At 43.4% G+C, this 16,429-nt stretch overlaps 1 protein-coding gene across 1 annotated transcript; it reads right to left on the reverse strand.

The window, feature by feature from the left end:
* Positions 1 to 1,383: 1,383 nt before the first annotated feature.
* Fga (fibrinogen alpha chain) lies at positions 1,384 to 8,643 on the reverse strand. Its single transcript, XM_005076166.4, has 6 exons — positions 8,513 to 8,643; positions 6,341 to 6,463; positions 5,728 to 5,911; positions 4,694 to 4,839; positions 3,059 to 4,187; positions 1,384 to 2,296 (listed from the first exon to the last, which is right to left on the reverse strand). The coding sequence occupies exons 1-6, from the start codon at positions 8,564 to 8,566 to the stop codon at positions 1,587 to 1,589; spliced, it is 2,346 nt and encodes a 781-aa protein (XP_005076223.2). The 5' UTR covers positions 8,567 to 8,643; the 3' UTR covers positions 1,384 to 1,586.
* Between the last annotated feature and the right edge of the window lie 7,786 nt (positions 8,644 to 16,429).

A 16,429-nucleotide genomic window follows, 5' to 3' on the forward strand; every position in this document is an offset into this window, starting at 1 on the left:
CCTGCTTCCTGAATCCTCTGCGTGGACTCTGCAAGGCTACCCCTGTAGCACTGCTAGTTTACCTCCATAGCATAGATTAGCTCTGCTGTTAACCCCCACAGCATAGGTTAGCTCCACGAGGTTACCCCCGTGGCGTGGGCTACCTCTGCTAGGTAACCGATACAGCATGGACTTTAGCACTGTGCTGACTTGAGTTACACGGAAACCCATCAGGTGTTCTTCCCCCTTTGTCTCCCAGACGGGATGGGTGGCCCTGCCTTCCTGTGCTTGACTTGCTGTGCCTTGCGGTCCTCACTTAGTCTGGAACAGGAGAGGGACCGAGAGGATAACCTCTAACCTCTGTGCTTAGTGATATCTTGCTTCCTCAAACACTGTGTAGTTTCACGAGTCCACTCCCTATCAGTTCCCCAAGGGAAGATTAACGGAGTTTCCCCTCCTCGAGAAGTGATGACTGGTAACCCTTGCACTCTAAAACCAGTAGCTGAGTTTGTAGAAGGTAATTCAACAGGCGACACCCCCCCCCTACCCAGTTCAATCCTCAAATTCAGTACTTACTCTTGGTCAGATTAAAATACCATTTTCTTACAGTTAACAAACTGACAGTGGAATCTGGACTTATCATCATATCAGAAAAATATTGGTAGTTGTGAATATAATAAAATTGAACTGATTTTTAAAATGGTTCTTTAGTAAGTAGGGAATGGGCTTTAGGGTTTTGCGTGGGAAGAGGCTGGTGACTTTCTTCTAACCAACTCCAGTTTACAAGCCATGAGAATGTCAGGAAAGCAAGAATAGCATTTAACACCAAGAGCAACCGGAGAGGCTTTCCGAAGGGCCAGGCAGCCACTGTAGCTGTGGAGAGGAGGGCAGGCGGCTTAAATGCTATTTCCCCTCCTGCTTCACTAGTCACTTAGTGGGAAAACCAAAAACCAGCAACAACAAAAATCGATGGGCGTGGGTGGGCATTGGCTCAGTCAGTAAAATTCTGTGCAAATACAACTCCCCAACAAACACACAAAAAGCCAGGAGCAGCAGCACACCCTGGTAACCCCACAAATCAGATCTGTGGTGCTCACAGAGCAGCCAGTCTAGAGAAACTGGCAAACTCCAGGGTCAGTGAGAGACCCTGTCTCAAAACAGAGTGTGAATGGAGAGCTGAGGCCTGCAAGCGTGGGAGACGATTTAGTCAGCGCCCAAAGGTCAGCTTAAAGTCCACAAAATCTAATGTGTGAACCAAGTTCTCTACTATGACTGGGGGTCTGAGAAGAGCCGTGTTTAAATCAGCACCCTTCATCATGGCCAAGAAGAGCTCCAGTCTGGCTCCCTCTTCCTGATGTAATGAATATTCCTTATCATCTCCTTGCTTTAAAACTCATAGAGGTATTCAAAGGTGAAAAAATGTATACTTTTATTATCCAAAGCACTAATACATCTCAGTTACATTTAGCTACAGTACGAAGAACAATAAAAATAGCACCTGGGAATTTGTACGAAGTTGACAAGATTCTCGACTCCAGCTTCCTTGTTTTCCTTCTTCTTTGTTAAGCCAACAAGGAAAACAGAGCCCCAACCTCCCACCTATCCAGCTAATGTTCCGCCAGGGGTCTGATTTTCATCCGAACCGCCTTGAGGGAGTAATCCGCTCCTCTGAAGGGAACCCAGACCACCCCGTTCTCTATCTCATAGGGGCTGTTGTTCCTGGGGTCATAGGTGCCCCCGGGGTAGTAAATGCCGTTGAGGTTGGCAGCCTGGCAGCTGTTGTACCACCAGCCTCCTCCGTAGACCTCCGCACAGTTCTCTTCCCATTGGTCCGCGTCCCTGTCAAAGGTACTGAACTGCATGTTGCTGTGCGAGGTGTATTCTGCCCCCTCCTCCTCGGAGCCTTCCATCAGAGCATCCCCAGCTGTGCCCTGGTAGGAGGAGACCTGCAGAGCATAGCCCTCAGCCTCGGAGCCTACCCGGAAGCGGTACTCTGCAGAAGCCTGTTTCCCAGCCCAGTCCTCTAATTCGACCCTGAGGACAGAGGCCCTCAGAGTGAGCAAGTGGAGGTAGTCATTGCCTAGCCAGAATTCCCCTTCCCCCTTGTCGTTCAGGCTGCCAAAACCTCTCTTGTAGTCTTGCCAGGTCCGGTTAAAATTCAGAGATCCATCCATTCTCTGCTGGATCAAAAGCCATCCTCCCAAACTGGTCTCTTGATCGCAATAAACAGAAAAAATCTTACTGGATCCAGGTAGCTTGATATTGAAAATGCCACTTTGGGCACCTGAAGGATGTGTTTGGAGGACATCATCACAGTCTAAAAAAAAAATTAAGCTGGTTGGACGAAATTACTCTCATTTTACTTTACAAAGAAAGGCATCGCCCCACATTAAGGCTAGATACTGCCTGCCTGTCTGCCTGCCTGCTTGTTTAGACTCCTTCCTTGCCTTCCCTTCCTTCCTCCCTCCCTCCTTCCCTCCCTTGTAACTTCCTTTCTTACCTCCCTCCTCCCATGGGAAAACGATGCACATACATTGAGATGTAATTTGAAGCATGTAAAGATACTTATGTCTGCAAAGTGCAACATGTCTTCAAAAGGATTTGAAGTAGTACTTGCACATACTAATAGCAAATGCTCATCAAAGGTAGCTAAGCATCTATCAATCCATACTAAGAGAACAAATTTTTTAACCTGATTTAAAATGCCAACTGAGACGTAACATGAAACTTATGGCTAGTGAGTTGAATGTCACAATAGCACACATTTTGAATGAATTGGGTTAAACAGACTCAGAATTGAGTTTCAGAAGAATTTGTTCATTTATTTAAAATACGTTTATTGAGAAACGACTGCACTGTTAAGCATTTGGGTATTACAGAGATAGACACACCACAAAGTCCCTGCCCCCACGGAACGTACAGTCTAGCATGAAAAACTGATCAAAAAAACAAGTATGATTTCAACAAGGCACTGTAGAGGGTTAGGAAAAAGGAGCAGCGTGTCTGGTGAGCACGTTGCAGAAATGGTTAACTTAATCTAAGGGGTCAGGGGAACTTCCCGAAAGTTAAGTGTGGATACCTCTTGATAGACGGGATTTGGCATGGCCCTTCTTGGTGGTCCAAGTCTCTCCTTCATGGTGGGCTTCACTTCCTGCCTCGTCTGCCATTTTGTAGCTCTTGGTGACTTGTTTTCTGACAGTTGAGGTTTTGCTACTGGAAGAATACGCAGGTACATGGGAGCCCGGGTCTGTTAAGTGTGTGAAGATGTCCGAATCAGATCCTGCAGTGTGGGTCTTACTGCCAACTTCTTTGTAGTTAGACGAGAGAGAATCCAAGTGACTATCAAAAAAGGCAGCTTGGTCGGGGAACCTGTGGGCAAATTCATCAAGCCTGCCACCAAAACCGTGGGTCATGCCTAAGTCTCCGGTGCCACCACAATCGGAGCCATCATCGGAGGTGACCACTTCCTTGACCACTTCTCGGTGACCATCGGGACCTATCACAGTCTTGGTAATGGTTTTAGAGCATGAACGACGTGTCGTGCTTGTGCTGGTGCTAGTGGAGGTGGCTTTCTCGTTTCCGATCACGAGCTCTTTATCTCCTTTAGAGGTGGTCAGTTTTCCAGTGTGGTACTCTTTCTTTATTGCCGGGCTGCTACTTCCTGTGAACTCTGAAAACTCACCCCAGTCAGGGTTGCTAGGCATGGGGTTCCCAGAGCCTGAGCTACTTGGCCTATAACTTGAAGGTCTAGAGCCTCCCTCAAACTCCGTGTCCTCGGTTTTCAGATTTCCTTCACTTCCAGTCCCGGAGCTCCCAGGACGCCAAAACCCAGATCCACCAGAGTTTGTGGGGTTTTCGGCCTCTGCCCTTGGTCTGTGAGTTGGAGAGTCACCTCGAGAAGGACCGTGCGAATCCCCACCCTTGACGGGCCTCTCCAGCTCCATTCTCATCTGCCGCATTTCTGTTAATGCCTTCCACTCTGGAGGGGCCTCCTGAAGTTGGCTCTTGAAACTTCCAGGAATCAAGTCGGGAACTGGAGACATTTTTATTGCTGGCAAGTACTGCCTGTCTTTTGAAGGAAGCAAGTCTTTAGCAATGACCTGTTCAAGCTGCTTTTGCTGACTTTCATAGTCTCTTAGATCTATCTCACGGGCTACAGCCCTGCTGCAGGACCCTTTGCAAGAGCGGATCTTGATATCAATGTCCACCTACAGAGAAGAAGAAGAAAGAGAAACGAATTATGCCTATTGAGACAGCTGAGTTCCTGGTAATTGGTTTCCATTTTGGAAATGGGTTTCACTTCTTTAACTACCAGACAAATCAGTCCTACACTTTGTCTTCACCTGTCATGGAATCCTCACTGGCCGGCCGCTGTTGTGCAATGGGAGCTATTGGGATCCTTTTTAGAATTTGAATGGGGAAAGAGAAAGGCACCAATCCCTGTGAATGGAAACTCTCACTAAAGAGCCTCCATGATGCTGCAGCCAAGGTGTCAGCATGTGGTGGGCAGACTGGAGAGGGTGTGTTCTTCTGAAATACACTGTTTACCCTTCAAGAATCTCCTTCACGTCTCTGGACTCCTGTCTTCTCCTCTGTGGTGGAGACACTTTTATCTTGTGTGGATAATGAACTTAGTAGCACTCAGAAGACTAGTGTCTTCCTTTTCCTTCTTGGTCAAAGACAAAGTAGCTGGGGGCCAGGGTCTCACACCTACCTCCAGGCGCTTCATGTCTATCAGCTGAGCCTTGACATTGTTCTGAAGAACTTGAAGTTGTTGTGCTTTCTCTATGACCTTGCGCCTCAGGACCTCAATTCTGCGTCTTAGGTCTTCTGACACTTGGCCATATGTGTTATCAAAGTCTGAAATAGAAAATGCAATGGATTCAAGAGGCTGCAGACTGATTTGCTTATTAACCCCCCACCAAGGGAAATTGATTATAAATATTTCCACACATTATTCCTTTATAGTCTGTTCTCTGGATGTGTAATCTGCAAGTTTCAGGCTTAATTAGGTTGTTCCATACAAAAGCCACCCATGGGTATTAGTCATACTGTCCTACTCATGACTAGAAATCCAGAAGAAAATTTTTTAAAACTGAGGTTCTGTAAATAGTGAGTTTGAGCATGTCCAATGATTTGATCGTAACTTCACTCAAGGGACTTGAATCTATTATTAGATATTTCTGCTGAGATTTTCATTCTACCTGGAACTTTGAAATAGTTTCTAAACATTTTGGGCATTACCAGGGTCAGTCATCTGCCAGCTACTGCTGCACCATTGACATTAAATTTTTCAGTGTTTCATGAAGACAGAAGGAGGCAAACAAGGCCACAAGAACTGGGAAGTCCATGGACTTGTTCTCTGTGCTTAGAGTGACCACAGTGCTTCCTAGCCCTGGTGAGTCCCAGGGGAAGACAGAGCATGGTCCCGTATTTCAGATCTTAATATGGAATTGGCTCAGCAGAATCTGGAACTGATGTCTGCCTTGTGACTTTGAGAAATCCATTGACCTCTGAGAATATCTACTTGAGTGGTCTACCTCTCCTTACTTTGAATATATGGGATGTTAAAAATCTAAGCTAACTTCTCTAACTTTGTGCAAATGATGTATACCACCTTCAATTTCAGTGGTTTCCATTCTGAGTACGTTGGAATGAAATCACAGTAGCTGTAGAAAAACATTATCATTGGGCATTTTTGTTGTTGTCTTTGCTAGAAAGCCTGGGCTCCAAATATGTCCCACTTACTGTTGGCATTGGCGAAGTCCCCTCTCAAATACTCCATAATATTCCTGGTCAGCGAACTAGAATCCTTGTTGTTCTTTTGAAAATCAAATAATGAGTTTTTAAGCTTGTTTACTCTGTTGGTAAAATCTTTATTGACTTCATCAATCAGCCCTTGCATCCTGCAGCCGGAAGGGCATTTGTGATTCTGAAAATGAAGGGCAGGGGATTATATGAAAAGTCTCTCTCTTAGCTACTACTAAGTCTTGTTAAAACATTACCTGAAGCTTCCCCTCCCCAGCTCTTCCAAATATCCACTGACTTAAAATAGCTCTGAGGACTAGTAAAGAAGCCATAGGGAAATTCCAGAATGAAGGTCCACTTAGTCTTGCTCAAGGCTTTGGGAATTTGAAGTCCCACTATTCAAGGCATTCAGTTTGTTTATCCCACTAGAGACCCGGGATAACTAAAGCATGCTTTAGGACTGATTTTCTTTGCATTTTCTCTCTCTAATTTGGCATGTAAGGAGCTAGGTTACCATTACATTATCTCTGATGGGGATCCAGGACCAACTGAACGAGCCTGTAGCTCTTTGTGCCACAAGGAAGGAACCCTGCTCAGCACACCCACTGCTTACCCAGTCATCGTCAGAGCAGAAGGGCCAGTCTGTCTCTCTGCAGTGACTCTGCTGTTTCTCCACAATTCTTGGGCCACGTACTCCGCCTCCTTGTTCTACAAATTCACCTCCAGTGTCTGAAGCCTTCAAGGAAGCATCCAAAAAGGAGCAGAGGCAACAGTGTTAGCCATTATGATGCATGTTGTGGAGACATTATGACGCTCACAGTCCCAACGAAGAAAAGGCAGAGAGGTAAAAAGCCAAAGCCACCTGCCTCCACAGCCTGTCAGCTTCTCAGAGTGAAATGAAAATTCTACTTATTCTATGGAGTCATTATGAGAAGTAAAGGAGATACAGGGTGTGAATTGTGTTAAAAACTGTGTTTGATGCTCAATATGCACCTGCTAAATGTCAAGGGCTTTAAACCAAAAATGATCTGATTTAACAAAATCAGTTAAATTTCATCTTTTTCTTTCCCTTCAATACCACAGATGAAAAAAATAGCTGAAAATCCCAGCTCTTTCTCCTATAAGTCCTCTTTCTGTATGAGAAGACCTCCATCCTCTTGTACTTGCTCTCCCTTTCTCTATCAGGTTTCTATGGGAACCTTTGGAGATGGTCCATGATTCAGACAAGCATTTATCAAGAACACAAGTGCAGGAAGTTAAAACTTGGCAGTGTTTTGAACTACAATCATGCAATTGTAGATTTCCACTCAAAATGAAAATAATAAACAGTTAAAGTAGTCAGCAACTAGCAATTTTTGAACACCTTATAATTAGAAGTACAGAGTTAAAAATTCTCAGCTATAAGCCAGATGAACTATAAAACATTTCATTTAACAAGAATTCATAGTTTAATGGATGAAGATGGCTTTTAGGTTTCATTATTTTCAATCTGTACTACTAACTTACAAGGGTCTTACTGTCACTACTTTAGTTTGGGGTAGTTCATCCTATAATTTGTCAATGCAGTCTCGTTTGTGAAAATTCAAATAACCCTAATTGTCATAATTAAAGGAATGAACAATTCATTTGAAAGAACAAATGGGATCCTTTTGTATAAGAACTATAATGGTAAATTCAATTGCATTTCAGAATAAAATAATGCAACAATAAAGCAGACAGAAATTGAATAAAATAGTAAGAGTTAAGGAAAAATAACAGAGCTAATGAATTATCCAGAAATATTACCTTAGCTGGCGATTTTAGTTTTATTCCCACAAAAATTTTTTATTCTTTACTCTCTGATATCAAGATGTATGAATGGTGAGCCAAGAAGACAACTGAAATAATATACACCCTGGGTAACTAACTAGGGTGTTACTGAGTTCCTTGGACATTGTTGACATGTTTCATAAATTAGAATACTTCAGAAACCCCACAGATTTTGGTTTCTTTCTTTTATATGTCTTTAAGTTTGGAAATCATTTCAGTGTTTAGAGGTTATCTAAAAAAGAGCACAAATCTTTCTGAAGAGCACACTGCCTCACAATTAATTCCTTCTGAATTTGCTGTATGTTTTCAAAGGTAATACATTTGCCTTATACATTTTATGCCTTCAAAAAGATAGAAAAAGTACCTTTAGGGCTGGGAATGTAGCTCAGTGGTAGAATGTGTGTTAGCATTTAGAAAATTCTGGGTTCAGTTTTTAACATTACAAACAAACAACAGCTATACCAAACCTAAAACATGCTCTTCATCATAAACAAACAGCCAGAAACAACAAGTTAGAGAACAATTCCTACCAAATGATTTGTTCTGTTAGTATGATGTCTCCAGACTTTAGAGGCACAAAGATGTGGGACATTCACCAGGCTGGCAATCTGGCAGCGTAGCCATGCCCAGACGATAAATCTATCCCCAGCACCATGAAAGCATATGACAAACAAAAGTGCCATGTTGGAAGACGGAACCTGACAAATGAGTCAACCTGTGTGACAAATGTCAGGTTCCCTTGACAATGTTTTCACTATGCCTCCCACCCACGCCCTTCCTAGAAGTCACATTACCCTGTGTAGTTGTCAAGCCTATCTAGTCATTTTACCTCCATGGCCTGGCATTTATAGAGACACTAGAATGAAAGAGGACCTGGTATATAATAGTCTAACTAATGTAATAGACCTGTTAGACTCCAAACTCAAAGCTACTTGTAAGAGAAATACCAGACAATGACAGAAGACAAAGTACATACCCAGACTGTGCTGGCCACACTCAGGATGAGGCAGGCGACCTTCAGGGGAAGCATCTTTTCTTAGGATGAGGATGGCTCCTAAGGAGCCCTGCAGCTGAAAGAAAGGAGGAATGACTCTACTCCTAGCTCCCATCCTGCTTAAATCTGCAGGAGACTGGGTTAATCATCACCTTTGTCCCACTCAAAGAGCCAAAGCTCACACAGCATCCTTTGCTCTGACCACAACGTTGGCATCCGGGAAATTCTTGCTCAATTCTCTGTAGCTTGTTTGCTTCTGATAAGTTGTTGCAAATGGTAGCATTTGATTGTGCAGCCAGAAGCTGGAGGGAGATTCCACATTCCAGGAAGTGGGGGACTTTGAGGGTACAAAGATGAAGCATTTCCACGCCCAAAGGAGGGTGAAGGTTCCTAGGGCATTCTGGCTGTCACTTCTGTGAAGCAGAGATTTAACCAATGACATTTGATTGTGTGTGTGCGGATTCAGAGTTCAGCCTACTTTCAAAACGACTTGAAAGCTTAGTAAGCTTACGTTAAACAGATGGTTCTCCTACACTCAGGAGTCAAACAGCAGCCACTGGTGCCAAAAACCTATCTCCACAATCCCAGCTCCATTTTCCTGGCTATGTGCTTGTATGACGTTTACTTTTCATCCTTGTGAATCCGTGTCCTCATTAAAAGAACAAGGACAATGGCAACCTACCACACATGTCAATAAACTAATGGGTGAATTGTTTCAAGGCCTTCAGAGTAACGGTCACCACCACTGCCTGGTAGAAAGTGGTAGCCATCAGTGAAGAACAGAAGTGCTGTGGAAAGTGCTCTTCTTTTCCTCCTTGTGCTTTGGACATGGACTCTCTTCATCTGTTCATCTGCTCTTCATCCCCATAGCCCGCTCTCAGTATGACCCACCCACTTCTATCTCCCCTCCAAAGGCATTAGCTGGATCTTAACAGAATTTTGCTGCATTATTCACAATTCCACACTAGGGAAGGGGCTCAATACCCTCAATGGATGAATGGATAAAGAAAAGGGTAAATACAAGAAATTATTGTTCAGCTGGCAAAAAGAAGAAAATTATTCCTTTGTGGAAATATGCATGAGCCTGAAGGACATCATGCTAAGTGAAAGAAACTAAACAGAAAGACACGATTTCACTCCTATGTGACACCTGGAATGGGGAACGCGGCGAAGGGACCACAGTACTGGTTTGGAGGTGAAAACTGAGGGAAATAGGAAAAGAAGGAAAGGATAATCAAATGTGTCGATACATGTGCTAATTAGCTCAAAGGGGGGTTATTTCACATCAAGCATTTTACATGTCAGTCATGATTCAATAAAGTTAAGAGAAGCCTTTGACTTAAGTTTGTGATATTTACTAATAAAAACTGAGAACGACTAGTTAAATTTGAATCTCAGACAGACAAACAATATATCTTAGTATATGCATGTCTTCTACAATACTTGGAATACACTTATAATAGAATGCTGTTGCTGCACACGTGAAATGCAAACTTAACGGGGCATCCCGTTGACTGGCCACCAGTCCTACTTTCTCTGATCCTGCTTGCTCTGTGAAGCCACTCCTGGGAACAACAGTCAGTAATGTTTGTTGAGTGCTTAGCTTACTGAACACTAACTGTCTGGGGAACATTCTACAGAATCCTGATTTAATTCCCAAATAAATATAGTCCCTTGTTCTTCTGTCTTCTCCTGATAAGTTATCACTGTAGCCTTTACCATTGTAGAGGTATTAACTATCTCTTCCACTAGATCACAAGCTGAAAATTTGAAATATTTTGCTTGTTTTTTATAGTTTCTCAAAAAGGTACAGATCCTCATTGAGGAAGCCAACATGAATGTGTTCCTCTGCTGCAAACAGAGTAGCTTGCTACAGACAGATCAAAGCTCTCTTGGAGGCAATGTCTGTCTACTCTGAGGTAAGTTCTTCAGGTTTTTCAAGGTGGCTTCAGAGCTCAGAGGAAGTCCTGTAGCCCATTGAGATTCCAGATAACAGTGGTTCCTGGGGAAGCTGGTAAACATTCGCCCACAGACACTATATCATCAAAATGCCAGGCACGATAGGGACAGGAAACCCCCAAAAGTTTTCCTAGGCCCGCAGGAAGTTCCTTTCAGGTAAAGGAACAGACTAACGGAGACAATTTTATTGAAAGTCATCATTGCGGAGACTGTGGAAGCATTTCCAAGGATGTCACCTGAGGACTGTGCCCTTGCTGTTTCATGGTCCTCCGGGGTGTCTGTCTGTCTGTCTCTCCTCCTAATTCCATCCCAGCATCTGTTCAAAAGGCACTTCCTCCTCCCCTTACCCCTCTCCTCCTCTCCCCTTGCCCCTCCTCACTCCCCTCCCCCTCCTCCTTTTCCTCTTCCTTCTCTGACCACTTCACCTGAGGAGCAGTCACCCTGAAGTGCCCTCTCACAGCCCCACATTGCTTTTCTTCATGGTGCTCCACCACACTAGACAGCAGAGCAGCCCCAGATGGTGCAGAGTGACACTGAACAATTACGGCAGCATCCTTAGAACTGGCTCCTTCAATTGTCCTGGAAGATCCAACAGCTGTGAGGAAAAGGTGCCCATTTTCACTCAAGTCCGAGGTTCCTCAAGCAGGCACTTGGGTGGGTACCCTTGACCAGGTTCGTTATTATTCAAGGGTGGTTTTCTACCATAACACATTTCCTGTGCCATTAAAATCACACAGATTCGCAGGGTACAAGTAACACAATAGTTATCACCTTCAAAGAGCCTATGACAAGAAGGATAGTTTTTTTTAGCAAAAAATAAAAATAAATCAAAGAGATTTTTCTGTGGCATAATTCTAATGGCTTCCCCCCCTAGAAATTCACACTGTTTTTCTTAGTCCAATGGGAAATAGTTGATTTTGATATCTTTTTACAGCTAGCTACCAGTTACAAATGACCAAAAGCAAGAATTCACAAGTTTGATGGTAATTCATATCCCATATCATAAAAATCTATATGAACATGTATGTTTACTTTTTTACCAGGAAATACTTGGTTAAAACAATAATTAAACAACAACTGGAAAGTATAAAATGCTTCCTATTTTTTGGACTGGCCCTAACAGGAGATTTTGGCTTTTGTGACTAAGCTTACAGGACCTTGGTCTGGGTTTTACAACAGCAGTCTGGTTCTAGAAAGGATTTACCTAAGAGCTCAGCAGTGCTTAGCTCCATGCCTTTGTTTGACCTGCCTCTTCCTGTATTTCTCAGCTATTACAAAACTTTGTTTTTGCCTAGCTATGTACTTAGGAAGGCCAATGAGGTTACAATGATCCATGTAGGACTGATTAAGGAGGCATTTGTTTTAGAACCTGTCAATGCTCTGCACCCAGATGATATTCTTGGGAGTTACAGTAATAGTAAGGAAGTGGAAATTTCCTTAAACACATATAAGTGATTATGAATCACACATAAGAAAGGGAGGAGACCTAATTGGTGATTTTTTTCTTGTTTGTTTTAATATTGCTTGATTTTCTTGCCCTACATTTCTTTTTTAATATTCTTAATTCAGAAATAAGTATACCTTATTTCTTAAAATGGAACTCTCTCCAGATTAATGGGCATTTGCATGAATAATATTTTACAGATTTATCAATCATTATTTGGGGAGGTAGTTGCTGTGGATTGAATCTGGGCCTCCAGGTTTATTTTTAGTTGTTGTGTTTGCTTTTCTGAGACAGTGTCTGTGTAGCCCTGGTTGTCCTGGACTTCACTATGTAGGCCAGGCTGGCCTTCAACTTACAGAGATCTACTTCTCTGCCTCCTGAAAGATGGGATCAAAGGCATGCACTACCACCCCTGGATGACTGTTCCTCAGTATTTTGAGACAGGGTCTCACTATGTAGCCTAGATACAGGCTGCCCTTGAATTCAGGATCCTCCTTTCTTACCTTCCTTAATGGGGAACTATGAGATTACAGACTTGCATCACAATTGTGAACGTATTACACTGAAATTTGAAGAAACAATATATACAAGGCACTTAGCATTTTCCCAATAAAGGAATTACATGCAAATAGAGGTAATGATAATTGCCAAGATCCATTGCATTTTGTTTGTTATGTGGTGTTGGGGACAGCCTAGCATATTCGAAACATAAGTCCTACTCTGAAGGTATGGCCCAATTTTGAAGGACCACTTGACTTGGTTTCACCAACTTGTAGAAATGTTGTATTTGAAGAAAAATCCAGCAGCAACAAGAATAATGAGAAATACCACAGAGAAACCTACATGGAAGACATTTTCCAACATTCCTGGTCAAAAATTAGATTTTTCTAAATTGAAAAAAACAATCTAAAACCTTTAGAACAAAGGCAAGTAAGGAAATGTGTTACCCTGGGGCATCTGCAGGCATGTGGCATACGCATTCCAGCACTCACGAGGTGGAGGCCAGAGGATTAGGTTATCCTTGACTACATAGTAAGTTTGAAGTCAGACTAGGCTACATGAGACCATGCCTCAAAAAACTGTTTTAAATTTCTATTTCCAAACTTAATATCAGGTTCAAAGTCATGCAGCAATACTAATCTTTCCAGCAAGAAACAACTCAGCTTTTGTTGTTGTTTTTTCTTGGAACAATTTCCTACATTCTCTCAGGTGACCCTAACCACAGCTTTACAATGTAAAGAAAACAGACTGAAGAAAAATATCTTCAGTCCAAAGTCTACTCAATGTTAGCTTTTCTTTTTCTTTTGTAACATTTTAACTGTGTGTCCTGGATCATCCCAGAGTGGAATCTGCCCTACCATGTTTACTGAAGGAGAGTCAGCACTCAGACTGATGGTGAGTTTCCTCCACTTGCCAGTAAGAGAAAATCTAGTGATGACCTGACTGCTAGGAGGCTATGCCAAAGAAAGACCTGGTGTCTACATGTGAAGGACACAATTGTGACCCGGTTAGGAGATTTGAATGAATGCCACAATGCTGAACTCACCTATATTTCTGCCTTCCGTGTTTCCCAGCGAAACTGGAGTGCACAAGAGTTTCACTCTGTGCCAGCAGCCTTCCCAGAAGGCAATCCCAATGGCTCAGATGGGCAGACCTGTGACACTTCACAATAATCCAATCATGGCTGCCGTGCCATTGAACCAATGCTCATGCTTACCAAACCAGTAAATTTAAGTAAGTCCATTTGTATTTGGCCCGTTTCTTTTTTCCTTCTTGAAGGAACTAACGATAGACAGGCCTCTGCTATACAGATCACACTGGAGAGTGATCATGAGTTATGTTCACTTCTATGGGGTAGACTAATTCAGTGACAAGATTCTTCCCCAAAACTCTGCCTTCCTCCAAATCAAGATCATCAAGGCTATGTTCTCAGGTCATCGTGTGGCCTTCAAATGGCAATTTAAAAAATATTTGAAGCCGGGCGGTGGTGGCACACGCCTTTAATTCCAGCACTCGGGAGGCAGAGGCAGGTGGATCAAAAAGAAAAGTTACAAATTTGAAAACAAACAACATTTACTTTCTAACTCTAGGACTCAGGAGGAAGCAGAGGAAAAGTATGCAGTTTTCATGTTGGGGGAGGATCTTATGACAACAACAAAGTTACTGGACAAGGGGTACAGCAGTGGGGCTGAACTCTCCTAGGCTGTGCAACACCCTGGGTTGGATATTCACACTACCAAAAAGAAAAAGGAAAGGAAAGGGTGAGCTGGAGGAAAGGGGAAAGCAGAGCAAGGAAGATTCTAGAGATTTTCAAACTGCTTTTGATAAAGAGCCATTTCTTATTAAAATTCTACTCAGTTATTGTTTTATAGAGTAAAGTAGAAATAAGTTACTAGATAAGCAAAAATTTTAAAAGCTACATAAAATAGCTCAGTGTAGTGGCACACCCCTTTTTAAAATTTTCTTTCCTATTTATTCTTTGTGTCTTTCATGTCGTGCATCCAGAGCCCACCCATCTTCTGTCCCCTCACATCTGTCCTCTCCCCTGCAATCCCCACCCCCATTAAAACAAAATAAAACTTAAGGTAAAAAAGAAGAAAACAAAGGGAGGAAGGGGGAAATCTCATCATGGAAGCTGTAGTGTGACACAGAGAGTCGCGCAGTGAGCCCCGTCATTTACACATCTTAACATGCAGGCTTCCATTGCAGAGTCATGGTCTGGTTGGAGGCCCCTGGTCTCTGCTATACTAGCGACACTGGGCCCTCACTGGGACTCTTCCTGGACATCCCATTGCTGCCCTGTGTCCTGGAGATCCTGCAGCCCTGGGTCCACAGGACCCTCCCCCCTCACCCCCGCCCTACACCTATGTTCCAGCAGATCACAGATGGGATGTGCTTACCCTTAACCCTGGTTCTGGACCTGGGGACTTGCAGGGTTGGTCAGCCTGCCAACTCTCCCTTGTCATCACCACCAGGGTGAGTTTTCCAGCATTGACTTGGCCATTTCACCCTTGCATCAATGAGCAAGGTAGGGGTCAGTTCTCCTATACCCCCAGGGCCAGCTCTACTGTGTGGCACAGTGCACTCTGAGTACCACAGCTAATGAGGGGACAGGGACAGCTCTCCTGCTCTAATGAACTCAGGACCGTCTCTCCCACCTAAGAGAGGATGAGTAGTAGAGACATCTGCCCCATAACTCATTGATGGGTGGATGGATGGGGATATCTCTCCCTGACTATGCTATGGCACACATCTTTAGTCCCCGCATTTGGGAGGCAGAGGCAGGCGGATCTCTGAGTTTGAGGTAGGCTTAGTCTACATGTGAGTTCTAGGATAGTCAGAGCTACACAGAGAAATCCTGTCTCAAAACAAGCAAACAAACAAATGAAAAACAAACAGACCACAAAGCTACATAAAACAAAAGTCTTAATTTTTGCTAGATACAAGAGGCAAAACCATGTCAATAAATATCAGCTAAGCAAACATAATATAGACAAAAGTTTCTCCTACACGATAATCCTAGTTCTTTGTACTTAATGCAGACTAGTAACAGGTAAGTTGAGGCTCAGTCTCAGTACCAGTGATTTATAGAAAAATATCACTTGTTGACCTGAAACAATATACACATACAATCTAAAGATATGCATACAATATACACACACAACCTATGATAAGCACAACATCAAGTAGGTAAAGTAGTACTTGTTAGACTTACTACGCTGACTGTTGGGGGAAGATACGAAGGAAAGAAAATCTGAATAAATAATAATTGCTAAATCTAGATTCTGACCCACAATAGATCAAAAGAAATGGTGTGCTAGAAGTGCACGTCTCTCAGCTTCTGCCCCGACAATGAGCACCTTTACAGAGAGCCACATGAAGGATGGTGCCTCGTCACTCAGCATTCACCATTTACTTTGACTACATTCACGATCTTTAACATGTTCATCTCACTCTATTTTTTATCACTTGCTCCCCTCTTGTTGTGTGTACTTGGCCATATGACTGAGGGTAGTGGGCGTGTGCTGGGGTGTCTGTGTGGAACGGAGAGGACAGCCTCTGGTGTTGGTCTTCACCTCCTACATTATCTGAGATAGGGCCTCATACGCCAGGCTTCACCTCCTACATTATCTGAGACAGGGCCTCATACGCCAGGCTGGCCGACCCATGAAGGCCCCGAGCCACACCTTTGCCTCTGCACAGCCCTGACTGCAGGTAGGCATGGGCGAGTCTGGCTTCGATGCAGGCCACCTGGAAGTGCACTTCCCACTGAGCCATAAGCCAGCATACCTCGTTGTTCCCGAGCGCATCAAACTGATAAGGAACTATTAGCTAGAAGTTTCCCCTAGAGTTTAATGTGCCTGTGAGTTTTCCACATTGACCACCTGAATAAACCAAGGCATCTACTACAAAAAAATGCCTTTGCCTTTGTGAGTCAGAGTGAAAGAATTTAAGGTCTTGTGAAGCCCTCAGATACGGTGTATGTTTCTCCCTCC

Source organism: Mesocricetus auratus, unplaced genomic scaffold (genome assembly GCF_017639785.1).
Source record: "Mesocricetus auratus isolate SY011 unplaced genomic scaffold, BCM_Maur_2.0 Super-Scaffold_100009, whole genome shotgun sequence".
NCBI classification, from domain to species: domain Eukaryota; kingdom Metazoa; phylum Chordata; class Mammalia; order Rodentia; family Cricetidae; genus Mesocricetus; species Mesocricetus auratus.

What these genes read in the sequence shown, in the direction of transcription:
- Fga (XM_005076166.4), bottom strand. Translation starts at nt 8,566, where the DNA reads ATGCTTCCCCTGAAGGTCGCCTGCCTCATCCTGAGTGTGGCCAGCACA. An exon ending in GGACTTCGCCAATGCCAACA is followed by an intron (nt 4,840 to 5,727) that starts GTAAGTGGGACA and finishes TTTCTATTTCAG; the next exon opens with ACTTTGATAACACATATGGC. An exon ending in CAAATCCCGTCTATCAAGAG is followed by an intron (nt 2,297 to 3,058) that starts GTATCCACACTT and finishes TTTTTTTTTTAG; the next exon opens with ACTGTGATGATGTCCTCCAA.